The 13,311-nt window shown below is 35.6% G+C and overlaps 1 protein-coding gene across 1 annotated transcript; it reads left to right on the top strand.

Moving 5' to 3' along the window:
- Nucleotides 4,035-5,746, top strand: LOC109834995 (purine-uracil permease NCS1-like). Its single transcript, XM_020402999.1, is given in 7 exon segments — nucleotides 4,035-4,067; nucleotides 4,150-4,370; nucleotides 4,476-4,561; nucleotides 4,564-4,952; nucleotides 4,954-5,130; nucleotides 5,132-5,218; nucleotides 5,220-5,746. Coding segments are annotated over 7 exon segments (1,419 nt in total). The 3' UTR covers nucleotides 5,646-5,746.

The following is a 13,311-nucleotide window of genomic DNA, read 5'->3' on the forward strand; positions in this document are numbered from 1 at the left end:
CTATCTACTGCGACTGAAGCTGGAGCCTTCACTTGCAACGAGGTGGTATCCAATGTTCCCCAAGGAAATAGAGAGAATATGGGGACTTCCTAATTAAGATAGCTCCTTTTTCAGCATTTTGTCATCAAACTGGCTAGCTGCTGCTTTTTTGAATTCAATTATATATATATAGAACAAATTAACATGTGACTTTTAGCTAGGAACATTATTGAATCCCTAGAAGCAAGCTCAGCCCTTTATCTTCATTAGAGTGATAAAGGTATTTATCATCTTTGCTCAGAGCTCATGCTTGTCATCACTAGGTTACTCCGTGGACTCTCCTTCGGCATAGACTCATAAGGATCGATAAGGTATTTATCATCTTCTCTTCATTGACGGTGTATCTATATATTAAGGTAACATAATGTAATTATCTCTAGCTTGAATTGAAGACTGGGGACTGGGATTAATAATCACCGTATACCGTTCAAAGCCTTGGTGTTATCATCATAGGATGTTATGATGTATGGACTGCATGCGTTCATATATAGGAGGCTAGGTGCTTCTATAAAAAATAGAATCGATTGGGATAGTTTGTCCCGGCTCGGAGAAGAATATAATTGGAACAAAAAGGTGTAGAGATGGATCCAAGAGAATTTGGAAGGAAGTAATTGAAAATGATATGCTAGTTTTAATTAATTATACAGAGGAAATTAATGATACTACATTGAACTAGACTCCAGAATAAGATTCATATAACCATCCTCTACAGCTCCCACTCTTCCCCACCTATCTTTGGAAATTGAACAAATTGAAGATTAGACGCTCTATATACTACAATTTCATCAGAGTCCACAACCAGGCGTGGAAATGAACCAAATAGTTAATAAACTTATTATTCGTCTAGATATTTAGTCATATTCGACTTAGTAGTTCATTTAATATATAGTAAACAATTTTTTTATATTCAACTGATCATAAATGAATACAATTTTACCAGAGGTATATTCGATTTGGTTGATAATTGAATATTTGTTTATGCTTTATATTTTATTTCTCTAAATTTAATTTATCATAACAATTTATCCTTTAAAGTTGCACTTGAGATATTCATCACGCCGATATATAGCATAACAATATCTATAGCATAACAATATCTATCAGACATAAATTCTTATTATAATTTTAGTTAAGACTATATCCTTAAGCTGCTAAACATGTTTGCTAGAAAATGAAATTTCTATAGATTCGAAATCTATAATGAGATATTGTTCTACTTCTACATTATTGAATTATACTAACTTTTTGTGTCATATAACATTATAACTATTACTATTGATAAATATATAAATTAATAAATATTTTATGGGAAATTGAGAAATATTGATTGATAAACAAGGGTGATTACATCGTTATGAATGTCCTGAGAAATAACATTAATTGTGACAAACATAAAACCATGTATGAGCTGGAATATTGAAGCAAAAAAATCTAGCAAGAGAATAAGCTGCTATATTGTCGATCTCTATGCATTAAGACAAAATTGCATTTTGAGAAAGCTATAGCCTCCAAATAAATCTATTCACAAATATGCCCAAAAGTAGCCCAACTGATTCCATCTTCTGAACTCTGAAAGCTGATTGAGCACAACACTTGCATCAAACTCAATTTTCACAGCAGTTCCACCCATACTTCTACCTGAACGGACACCAAGAAGTAGTGCCAATGCCTCGACTATAGATGGTGAATATTCAACAACACAACTACCACCATAATAATCATCATGTAGTTAGGCAGCATGTTAAAAAAGACAAAATAAATAAAATGCAAAAACAGGATTAATTCAAACCCATGACCTCAAGTTAAACATTTAAACGCCTCAACCAAGCCTGCTAGCAAGCATTCATGTGTATTTACCGAATGCTTGTTTAATTAACCAAATCAGATTTAAACACCTTCTACCTATTCAGCATGAATTCGAATTCGAATTCGAGGGAGCAAACCGAATTCGAATTCGGACGTAAAGATACACGTACCCCTATCCGCAACGAAGGGGTAGTTAGTGTCGGCAGGCACTCTGTAGGAATCCAACGTATAGACATTTAGTAGGGCTTTTAGGAATTATATCGAGTTTTGAGCCAGGAGAATCAAAACCCAGCCCTTTGTCTTCTTCGTCACTATCCAACTCCTACCTTTCCTCCGAGGTTCACGCTACTTACCTCTGGCCCCCTTCCATCAATTAAAAAATAATTAGTTTGATTGCTTAATCATGTTAGCCCGTTCGTACGTAGGTTGGGGCTTCAATGTCAGGATAACTGAATAAGACAATTATTTGATACTTCAACAAGAAACGCGCCGGTCTTAATACTTCAACTACGCGGGCTTTGCTTCGGTGCTCCTGAAATCGTTTTATTAATTTATTTTTTAAAAAAAGGGTAAATTTGGAAAAACAAAAGTTCTTCGTCCCCGCCAAATTCTCATCCACAGAATTCCATCGAACGTCGTATAAATCCGTTTAAATAGAATCATTAGGTAAATTACAGTAAGAAAATTCATCATTAAAGATATCAACAAGAAATATAACGTGTGATTGAATGCAATACAAGGGAATTGGATCCGAAGAAAATCGACCATCAGCCATGTTGATGAGCTGAAACAAAGCAATCACGTCCGTTCAAAATCTCAATTGTTTAGTTGAAAATTGACCGAATGAAAAGGCTCCCAAGGCCTAAGAGATAGCCATTGATTTCCCGTTAGATTGGCCCGGCGGCGGCACTCATGATCTCGGGCTCAATATTCTAGAGAAAGAAGAAGCTCGTATTTCATAGGATCGATGACCATATCAAAAATTAAATTCCATTAGATTTGGCCATCCGCGCAATGATTTAGGGGGTTGGAGAAGAAAACAACGTCAAACAAATAAAGACCCCGACATTTTCATTAATTACGAAACTGACAGTGGGACTCATTGTAAACATAACCACAGCATGATGGGAAAACTGGAGAGCGGAAATTACGGATTTTAATTACAGTTTGTGCCATCGTTATTCAAAAAATTATTTTTTTGGAGCACAGACGATGTTGTCTTTAAGTATTACTTTACTTAGCAGCACGATGAGATAAACCTTCTTTAGTTTATCACCAATTTGAACATAAAAGTATAAAACTCTCCCGTCTTTGTGTCGAATGTAGAATCTTTTACATAAAATTTGCGGCATAACCGATGTGATGTGAGATAACAGATATTTTTCTGTACCTAGGCCTTTTTTAATGTCAAATCGTTCATGCATAAAATTCAAATGTCTCCTCTTCTACGTGAATAAATGAAAGACCTTGATTGTTTTCCTTGCGGACAAATGAAAGCGCGCCTTGACAATTAGGGGCACATTCAGTCACGATATGGCTTGGATATGATACTTATCATATCTATATCCGTTTACACATCTCAGATACGGATACATATACATATACGGATACAGATATATTTCGGTAAGAAAAATTCATGTTCATGTCCGCTAAAATCGGATACAGTAACGGATATACATGTGGATATGTAAGCGGGTATGCATGCAGTGAGAAAACTAGATAGTATCGTTCATATGATACAAAAGAATTCGTTAATATATTCATTATAACTAAAGAGCTTAGATTAGACATTTTGGTCATCAAAATTAACCACAAACCCATTATCTAATTAAGAATTAAAACTATCGTAAAAGTATGACTAATATGTATCCAGATACTTTGGATACAGATCCAGATATTTTACTATAACACCATATTCGTAACCATATCTTATCGGTTATAGATTTAAGTAACCATATCCGTATATTAACTGAAACGGTTACGGATATTTCCTCCGATACGGAAACGGTTTAGCACACCTATTGACAACACTATAAAGTTCTCAACGTCACATTAATTAAATACCAACTACTTCTTTTACTAACCATCAAGAAAATCTCCTGGGCTTCAAAGGACCACTAGTTACATAGCTAATGTAGCGTACAAGATAAGACTCTTACTAATCATCAAGAAAATTTCTTGGGCTTCAAATGACCACTTACATAGCTAATGTAACGTACAAGGTAAGAGCTAATATACTGTGGCCACCACCAAAACACACCCACACACACACACCCTCCTTAGCTTTGCTTGCTCTCTTGCTAGCCGAACTACATCGCCGGGACGCTAGTCGAGAAGGGCATGACGTGGTGGCAGGGTCTCATCGTCGTCGTCGGAGCCAAGGCCGTCCTCCTCCTCCCTCTCATCCTCCACGCCCAACCGGGTACCAAATACGGTATCCCGTTCCCCGTCCTCGCCCGCTCCGCCTTCGGAGTTCGTGGGGCCCACGTCCCCGCCCTGCTCCGTGCGCTCGTCGCCTGTGGCTGGTATAATTAATTGAAACTGATCAATCTCATATGCATAACTCTTTGCATTAAAAATAATAATAATAATAATAATTTAATGAGACAACAGCCGTTTGCTGATGTCAGGTTTGGCATCGAGACATGGCTCGGAGGACAAGCGATATTCATCCTCCTTCCTTCATCCGTAAAAAGCTCGTCTTGGGCGAAGCCGATACATGGCTCGCGACTTCTCCCCTTCGAGTTGTCCTGCTTGCGGTCTTCTGGCTCGCTCAGCTAGCGGTGCTCTGGAAAGGATGCGCGCCGGCTCCGATCCTCATCTCCCTCGCGTCCCTGCTCCTATCGTGGGCCTATGTTAAAGCCGGTGGGCTCGGCCCAATGCTTAATCAGCCCATTAAACTCTCACCGGCCGAATTCTGGGCCCTCTTCTTCCCTTCCCTCACTGCCAACGTCGGCAGTTGGGGAGCAATGGCCCTCAGCATCTCCGACTTCACCCGGTATGCCCGGAGCCAACGCGACCAAGTCCTGGGTCAACTGGGCCTTCCGTTGTTCATGGGCTCGTTCTCCTTCGTGGGCCTCGCAGTCACATCCTCCACCGCGGTCATGCTTCGGGCACATCATCTCGAACAACCCCGTCAGTCTCTTATCCGCCATCGGCGGCGCGTTGACCATGACGTTAGGTATTCCGGATAAGTCTAGCGATTTTGACCACCAAACATCGCCGGCGAACATCGTGGCCCCCGCCAACGCTCTTGTCAGCCTGAGCCCATCGAAGTTCGGCTTCAAAACGCGGCGCGTTGCTTACGCGGCCCTCATGCGGTGCGCGTCGTGTTCAGCCGTGGAGGATCGTCAACTGCGCCGATAGCTTCGTGTAGCACTTGGCTCGTAGGCTACTCTGGCGGTCATGGGTCCCGCGGTATCGGCATAACGTTAACGGATTACTACGTGATTCGCCGCACTTTTATCGACGTCGACGAGCTGTACTCGACGAGTCCGTCGGGGATGTATTACTACTGTAAAGGGTATAATTTGGCGGCGATTTTGAGCCTGGTGGTGAGTTTGGGTCCTATTGCGCCTGGGTTTTTACGTAAGCTGGGTTTGGTTGAGGAGCTGGGCTTTGTTTGGGTTTGGATTTACAATGTGGGTTGGTTCTTTGGGTTCTTTTGCTCAGCGATTACGTACTTTGTGCTGGTTCGTTTTCTTGGGGGCGTCGGGGGTTACTGCAAGGTTAAGGGTGAGGATATTAATGGTGGTAACTCTTTGGCGGATCCAATGCTGCCTTCTACAGTACTGGAGTAATTTCCTTTTTGCTTAACGAAATAAAGCGCGAATGTTGTAATTTTCGTATTTGTATATCAAAAAGATTATCTATACTGCTATATTATATTCTATTCTTAGCGTGGGTATCAACTCTAAGCGTGTGCGTCAAAAAGATTGAAGGACGTTTCCCATATAGTAGAATAGCAGGTGGCATATTGGTGATTTTTGCACACGAAAGATTGTTTCCCTTTCTTTTGCTTCTTCTCTTATTTCTAGGATATAGAATAGGATTTTATTCACAATAATTAATATTTATCAATTTCTTATTTCTAGAACATTCTAAATCATGAACGACGATTTGAACTAACATAATTAAATATTCATCAAGTTATATGTTATAAGAGACTAAAATATAAAATGATAAGAGTTTTTTCTAAAGTAATGATTACATACATGTCAGCAAAATATAATGATTTAAAAAATTTATTCTATTGAGAGAAAAAGTATTTTATACAATTTTTACTTGACATTAATCAAATGGAAAGGTGTATTCTCATGTTCGAATAAGATTGGAATATTATATTTTTATAAAATTATATCTTAACTATTTTGGAGTATGATATAAAGTTCAGAAGCTAATGAAACGTTAGGGTATTAAAATATAATTCATTATTTTTTATATAAAATTTAGAATAACTAAGTTTAATATCTGCAGCACATGCATTTGTCCGTCAATAATGCTAGTGCTAATAATAATTTTACTTTTAATTGCTTTGGTAATGAATGACCAATGTAGTTAATTTTGGTATTCACACGTGAACAGGTAAATTGGTTATGTTCATCAAAATTCTTTTCTTTCTACAGCAAGTAAGCTTCAGGTTAGATGAGATAAGTATCAATCATACAATGTAAATGTTGTTGCGTGGAAGGGAATTGAAGAAAATCAAAGAAAGAACTACCAGCAACAATTCTTTTTAGAGAAATAAAAGTTCTTCATTTAACTGTTTCTTCCATTTTGAGATGGGAAAATTTACAAAATAGACCGTTTTTGCTAATTATTTAGCAAAATAGATCGTTTTGCTAAATAATTAGCAAAATTTGGCCAAAAAGAGGTCTATTTTACAAAACAGCTCAGAAAACATACGGGACTAGTAGTCCCGTATGTTTTAATCACGGATTAGTAAACGCTAATTATTTCACAAAACATTGAGATGAACTCAGAAAACATACGGGACTACTAGTCCCGTATGTTTTCTGAGTCACTAATCCGTGATTAGTTGGCTCTAAACATACGGGACTAGTAGTCCCGTATGTTTTCTGAGCATTGTTTTTCAAAATCGATCGTTTTTTTTAAAAGAGGTCTATTTTGCTAATTATTTAGCAAAACGGTCTATTTTGCTAAATAATTAGCAAAAACAGTCTATTTTGCAAATTTTCCCTTTTGAGATTCATGTTTGCGTGTAGTCTGTGTAGACATGCATTTTCAAATGGATTCACGAATCTCAGAACAAAAGAAATGAATAAATAAAGGGGAAAATGTTTTAAGGCCCCCCAAAAAAAAATCGGATGTGACCCAGCCCCCCATACTTTTTCCCTTATGTTTCAGCCCTTTCACATTCTCCCAGAAATTTTTTTCCCGAAATTACCCTTCCCCTCTTCTTCTTCTTCTCCTCTGCCTCCTCTCCCCTCTCTTCTTCTTCTTCTTCTCCTCCTCTTCTTCTTCTCCAGACCCTTTTAATTAAACAAAAGAGGCAGTGTTTACTAAACCATCCCTGTAGTCTCTTTTAACCCCATCCTCTGCTACTAATGAATCACAAGAGGCCACAATTTTTGAGATCCGCTAGCTACTAAAGATTCTCTCTCTCTCTCTCATCTCTAAATTTTCCGATGGCGGAGGTGGCGCCTCGCGAGAGCGATGGAATCCCAGGCGAGCCCTCGGACGCCGTGGTGTTTGTCGGGATCTCTCTCGTTCTCGGAATCGCTTCAAGGCACGTGCTTCGGGGGGCTAGAGTTCCGTACACCGTCGCTCTTCTCATCATCGGCATTGTCATGGGATCTCTAGGTTAATTATTCTCTCTCTGTGTTTTTTGGATGTTAATTTGAGTACAACAGTAGTTTCTCTGTAATTAACTTGAGTTCCTTTGATTAAGCTGATATCGCAGTTTTATCGTTTTGATGATTGATGTTTGGTTGTTAAGGCTTTTTTTGCCTTAATTATGTGATTTGTGAATTGACTTAAGGTTTCCACCCCTTGTGAATTGCCTTAAGTAAACTGACGCCTGATGGCTTTTCAGGCTTTAATGATGATGATTATTATTTCTTTTCATTAGAAATAGAGTTAAATTGAGTGTTTTGATGTTGAATTATGTCAACGTATTGAGGATTTGATGTGGATCTGTTCTTTATCTTGATTTCTTGCAGATGAGATTTCTTGCACACAAGGTGTTTGATATAATGCATTGGTGAGAACTTTCTTTTCATTAGAAATAGAGTTAAATTGAGTGTTTTGATGTTGAATTATGTCAACGTATTGAGGATTTGATGTGGATCTGTTCTTTATCTTGATTTCTTGCAGATGAGATTTCTTGCACACAAGGTGTTTGATATAATGCATTGGTGAGAACAAATGGTTTTATTAGAGAGAATGACTCAATCTCAGGTGTGTGTTATAATTTGACTATTATCATTTGCTAGTGTATATGTGTTGGTCACATATGAGGAGGTGGAAAACATTGTTTATTTGTTACACTGATGATATAGGTGATATTAGTCCAAATGGTGCTTTCAAGCTCAAATTTAATAAATGAGGATGTCTATTTCTTGTTGATTTCTTTTTTCATGGTATCCTTGACATTAAAAATTAAATAGATTCTTGTCACATATTTTCGTTAATGGACTGTGGTAGAGACACTAATTGCATTATTTCAAATAATGATGGGTCATCTCCGTGTTGCCAGTCCAAATGGCACTTTCAGGTTGAAATTTGACAAAACCTAGCACTGATTTGCATGAAGTGTGTACTCATAACACGTTAAGTTTCAACTAACCATGTTAACGTTCATCATAACATGCTAACTTTCAGCTGAACATGTTAACTTTCATCATAATATGTTAACATTTCCTATTACATGTTAACTTTAATCATAATAAATTAAATTGAAGCTATAATAGTTACATGTTAAGATTATTGAGTTCTTGTATATCTTTTGCAGAAAAACTAGCAGAAAAACAAAAGGGAAAAATAAAAACAAGAGAAAGAAAGGGGAAAATGTTAACTATAATAGTTCTATGTTGACTTTTAGAATAACGTGTTAACTTTCATCCTAGTATGTTAACTTTTCATATTGAATGTTAACTTTTGCTGCTTTATGTTAACTTTCATCCAAACCTGTTAACTTTCACTGCTTTATTTTCATAGAAGCCATCAAGTTCTATTTGAAAGAAGTTGTACATATTCACATGACAACCACAATATATTTCACATACAATCGTAACAAATTACACCAAAATTGATCACTAAATAGACACAATACATTTTATTAAATTTTGGTATATATTTTACATACAATCGTAACAAATTACACTTTGAAATGGCATCTGCAGATGCCTGATGTTCTCCTGAATACTTGTATAACTCAGCAAAAGTCAGCAGGGATTCAATATGGTAAGGATAATGTGCTAAGATGCTTGCAATCGCATTAATATCATTGATGGCTTTTGCAGCTTCAAATGGGATCATCAGTACAACAATCTTAGAATTGAGTAGTAGTCACTGGAGGATGCTTCGACATTCCACAACCATAATAATTATAACACACGTTTGAGATTGAATCATTCTTTCCAATAAAACCATTTCTTCTCACCGAGATATTATATCAAACACCTTGTGTGCAAGCAATCCCCATCAGTTTGGGCTTCAAAGACCAATCGAATATCTTCCCAAATCGAGCCAATATCTCTCTGCATCCCAAATCATCTCATATTCACAATCCTCGTTGCTTTTTTTAAACGTTTCTACGAAAATAAAGCAGTGAAAGTTAACAGGTTTGGATGAAAGTTAACATAAAGCAGCAAAAGTTAACATTCAATATGAAAAGTTAACATACTAGGATGAAAGTTAACACGTTCTGCTAAAAGTCAACATAGAACTATTATATTTAACATTTTTCCCTTTCTTTCTCTTGTTTTTATTTTTCCCTTTTGTTTTTCTGCTAGTTTTTCTGCAAAAGATATACAAGAACTCAATAATCTTAACATGTAACTATTATAGCTTCAATTTAATTTATTATGATTAAAGTTAACATGTAATAGGAAATGTTAACATATTATGATGAAAGTTAACATGTTCAGCTGAAAGTTAGCATGTTATGATGAACGTTAACATGGTTAGTTGAAACTTAACGTGTTATGAGTACACACTTCATGCAAATCAGTGCTAGGTTTTGTCAAATTTCAACCTGAAAGTGCCATTTGGACTGGCAACACGGAGATGACCCATCATTATTTGAAATAATGCAATTAGTGTCTCTACCACAGTCCATTAACGAAAATATGTGACAAGAATCTATTTAATTTTTAATGTCAAGGATACCATGAAAAAAGAAATCAACAAGAAATAGACATCCTCATTTATTAAATTTGAGTTTGAAAGCACCATTTGGACTAATATCACCTATATCATCAGTGTAACAAATAAACAATGTTTTCCACCTCCTCATATGTGACCAACACATATACACTAGCAAATGATAATAGTCAAACGGAACATATACATAAATTCCAGGATATTATAAAAACAAACTCCCCAATTTTAAGCATCTCTTGAATCAATTTCAGACACAACAGATCTATCATCTTCTTCCTTCAATGAATGTATCATCTCGGCAACTTGACTCATAGTTGGTCGAGCATCGGCAGATTTGTATATGCACTTTAATGCAATCTGAAGAAGCTTCACCATTCTATCTTCAACTCTAGCCCCCCGAAGCACGTGCCTTGAAGCGATTCCGAGAACGAGAGAGATCCCGACAAACACCACGGCGTCCGAGGGCTCGCCTGGGATTCCATCGCTCTCGCGAGGCGCCACCTCCGCCATCGGAAAATTTAGAGATGAGAGAGAGAGAGAGAATCTTTAGTAGCTAGCGGATCTCAAAAATTGTGGCCTCTTGTGATTCATTAGTAGCAGAGGATGGGGTTAAAAGAGACTACAGGGATGGTTTAGTAAACACTGCCTCTTTTGTTTAATTAAAAGGGTCTGGAGAAGAAGAAGAGGAGGAGAAGAAGAAGAAGAAGAGAGGGGAGAGGAGGCAGAGGAGAAGAAGAAGAAGAGGGGAAGGGTAATTTCGGGAAAAAAATTTCTGGGAGAATGTGAAAGGGCTGAAACATAAGGGAAAAAGTATGGGGGGCTGGGTCACATCCGATTTTTTTTTGGGGGGCCTTAAAACATTTTTCCCATAAATAAAAGGTTGAATGTACAACTTCTTCCAGCTCAACTGACTTTGACCTGAAATATTAAGGCAAATATGTAAAATGTGATTGCTTTATTAGGCATTGATGTTGACTGAAATTAGTAAAAAAGCCAAAAGAGGTATGATGTTTAGTCCTTCATTTTTCAATTAGCTCGGAAATGGAGCCGGGTTTTTTCTTCTTATTAAAGTTATTAACAAAACGTGGTACCATGAAATCTATCAGAATCTTATGGTGAGTATGACAGTAGTTACAGAATTAGGAGAAATTTTTAAAATAAAGCCATTTATAACTTTATTCATTAAAATCAACTCATTTCAAACATATTCACAAAATTCGTTTCATTTTAACTAGGCCAAATGATTTTTTTTCTAATTAATCGGGGTTAACAACCCTGACTAATTAATAACCTAGTTTATTAACATTCTAAATAGTCGGGATTGACAATGGTGACTATATTTAAACTGCGTTGTAGTCCCCTAATTAGTCAGGATTGGCAATCCTGATTAATTAAAAAGAAGCATTTTTTAAAAAATTGGCCCCACTCTACTAATGTGGAAAAAATTGAATCGATTTTGTAAATAAATTTAAAATTAGTTGATTTTTTAGAATGAAATTAGAAATGGTCTATTTTAAAATTTTCTCCTATAAAACTGCCCATGAAACGTGATACGACTTTATCTTTCTTATTTATTTTTTCTCATTTGAGTCAATAGGTGGTCTTGGATATTTGTTGGGTGAAGTGACAACTGTTGATGGTACACATTTAGTGGTAGATGTCCTTTTTTGATTGATCTCAGAACAGTAATTTGCTTGTGAACGAGGAAAGTGTTGTCCATTACATTACATCTACTGCTTCTAACTTAAAATCAATACTTTAAAAATAACATTCATGCTTCATTAAATATGCTACAGTAAGGTTTTCATACTGAGCCATTATGTTTGCAATGTAATGATTTTTCCTATATATAATGGTTATGCTACAGTATATATTTAAACGTTGAACATGCTCTTTATGCTATAGCATATTTTTTTAGCCCTTTATTTATTGTACAGGCTGAAGTAATCCTGAAAATACTATTGATATCTTTTTATTTATTCTTGGAAATAATGAATTTAACTTTTATCAGATATTCTACAAACATAATTTTTTTTTTGGCCCTATTATAGAAAATTAATAAAACTTACTAATTTAATATATTATTTTATTAACTGGTTTGAAAATTCACTCTGCAAATAGTAGTAAAAAATTATTGCTAAATTTTTTATAAATAATTATATATAAAAACCATATTATCAATTTAACGATAGATATAACTCGATAAATAATACACACAGAAACGCGTGAGCTTAATACTAGTTCTTATATATAAGTTGACCTTTTTATGAATAGATTGCATAAGAAATTTAACGTTTTTTAACCTTAAATGCTACAGTGAATTTTTTGGCCCTTTATATACTATTCAAGCTGAAGTAACATTTTTAACCTCGAAAATAAAATTTATTTTCTTATTCTTGTAAATAATAAATTTAACCTTTAAATATTAGACATTTTACAAATATAAATCTTTTCTAACTATATTATAAGAAATTGATAAAACTTACTAATTAGTATATTATTTTGTTAACTGGTTAGAAAACTTACTCTGTAAATAGTAGTAAAAAAGTTATCGCTGAAGTTTTAATTTGTTATATATAAAAACCATATTATAAATTTAGTGATAGATATAACTTGACAAGTAATATCTACAATAACACGCCGGATTAATACTAGTTCTTATGTATAAGTTGACCTCTTATGAACAGATTGCAGAAGAAATTTAACGTGATTGAACAGTAAATATTAAAGTTAAATATTGAATTTTCTGCAAATCCGTATCAAAAGTAATTCTTTTTCTGATTATTTTATTCTTATTATTTATTTTTGCTACATACACCCAAATCATCTATTTATTAAAACGCCCCTATATAAAATCTTACACTTTAGATTTTTGTATCCAAAATGAAATAATATTAAGTACTACCGACTGAATGAGAGAACTACAATTTTAAGGGCATTATGTATTACACTTAATCAAATTTTAGTTCAGTCAGACCACAGATGAACCTCCGATCGATGAGTTGATAGTCGCTACAGAAAAACTGCAGGCCACAGCAGTCTCTTTTGTATTCTTGTCACTTTTTCTCTCTTGTGAAAGCTCCATCTCAATCTGATCTAACTCATACTTAGAGGAGATCA

This window comes from Asparagus officinalis, chromosome 3 (genome assembly GCF_001876935.1).
Source record: "Asparagus officinalis chromosome 3, Aspof.V1, whole genome shotgun sequence".
In the NCBI taxonomy this organism is placed as follows: Eukaryota; Viridiplantae; Streptophyta; class Magnoliopsida; order Asparagales; family Asparagaceae; genus Asparagus; species Asparagus officinalis.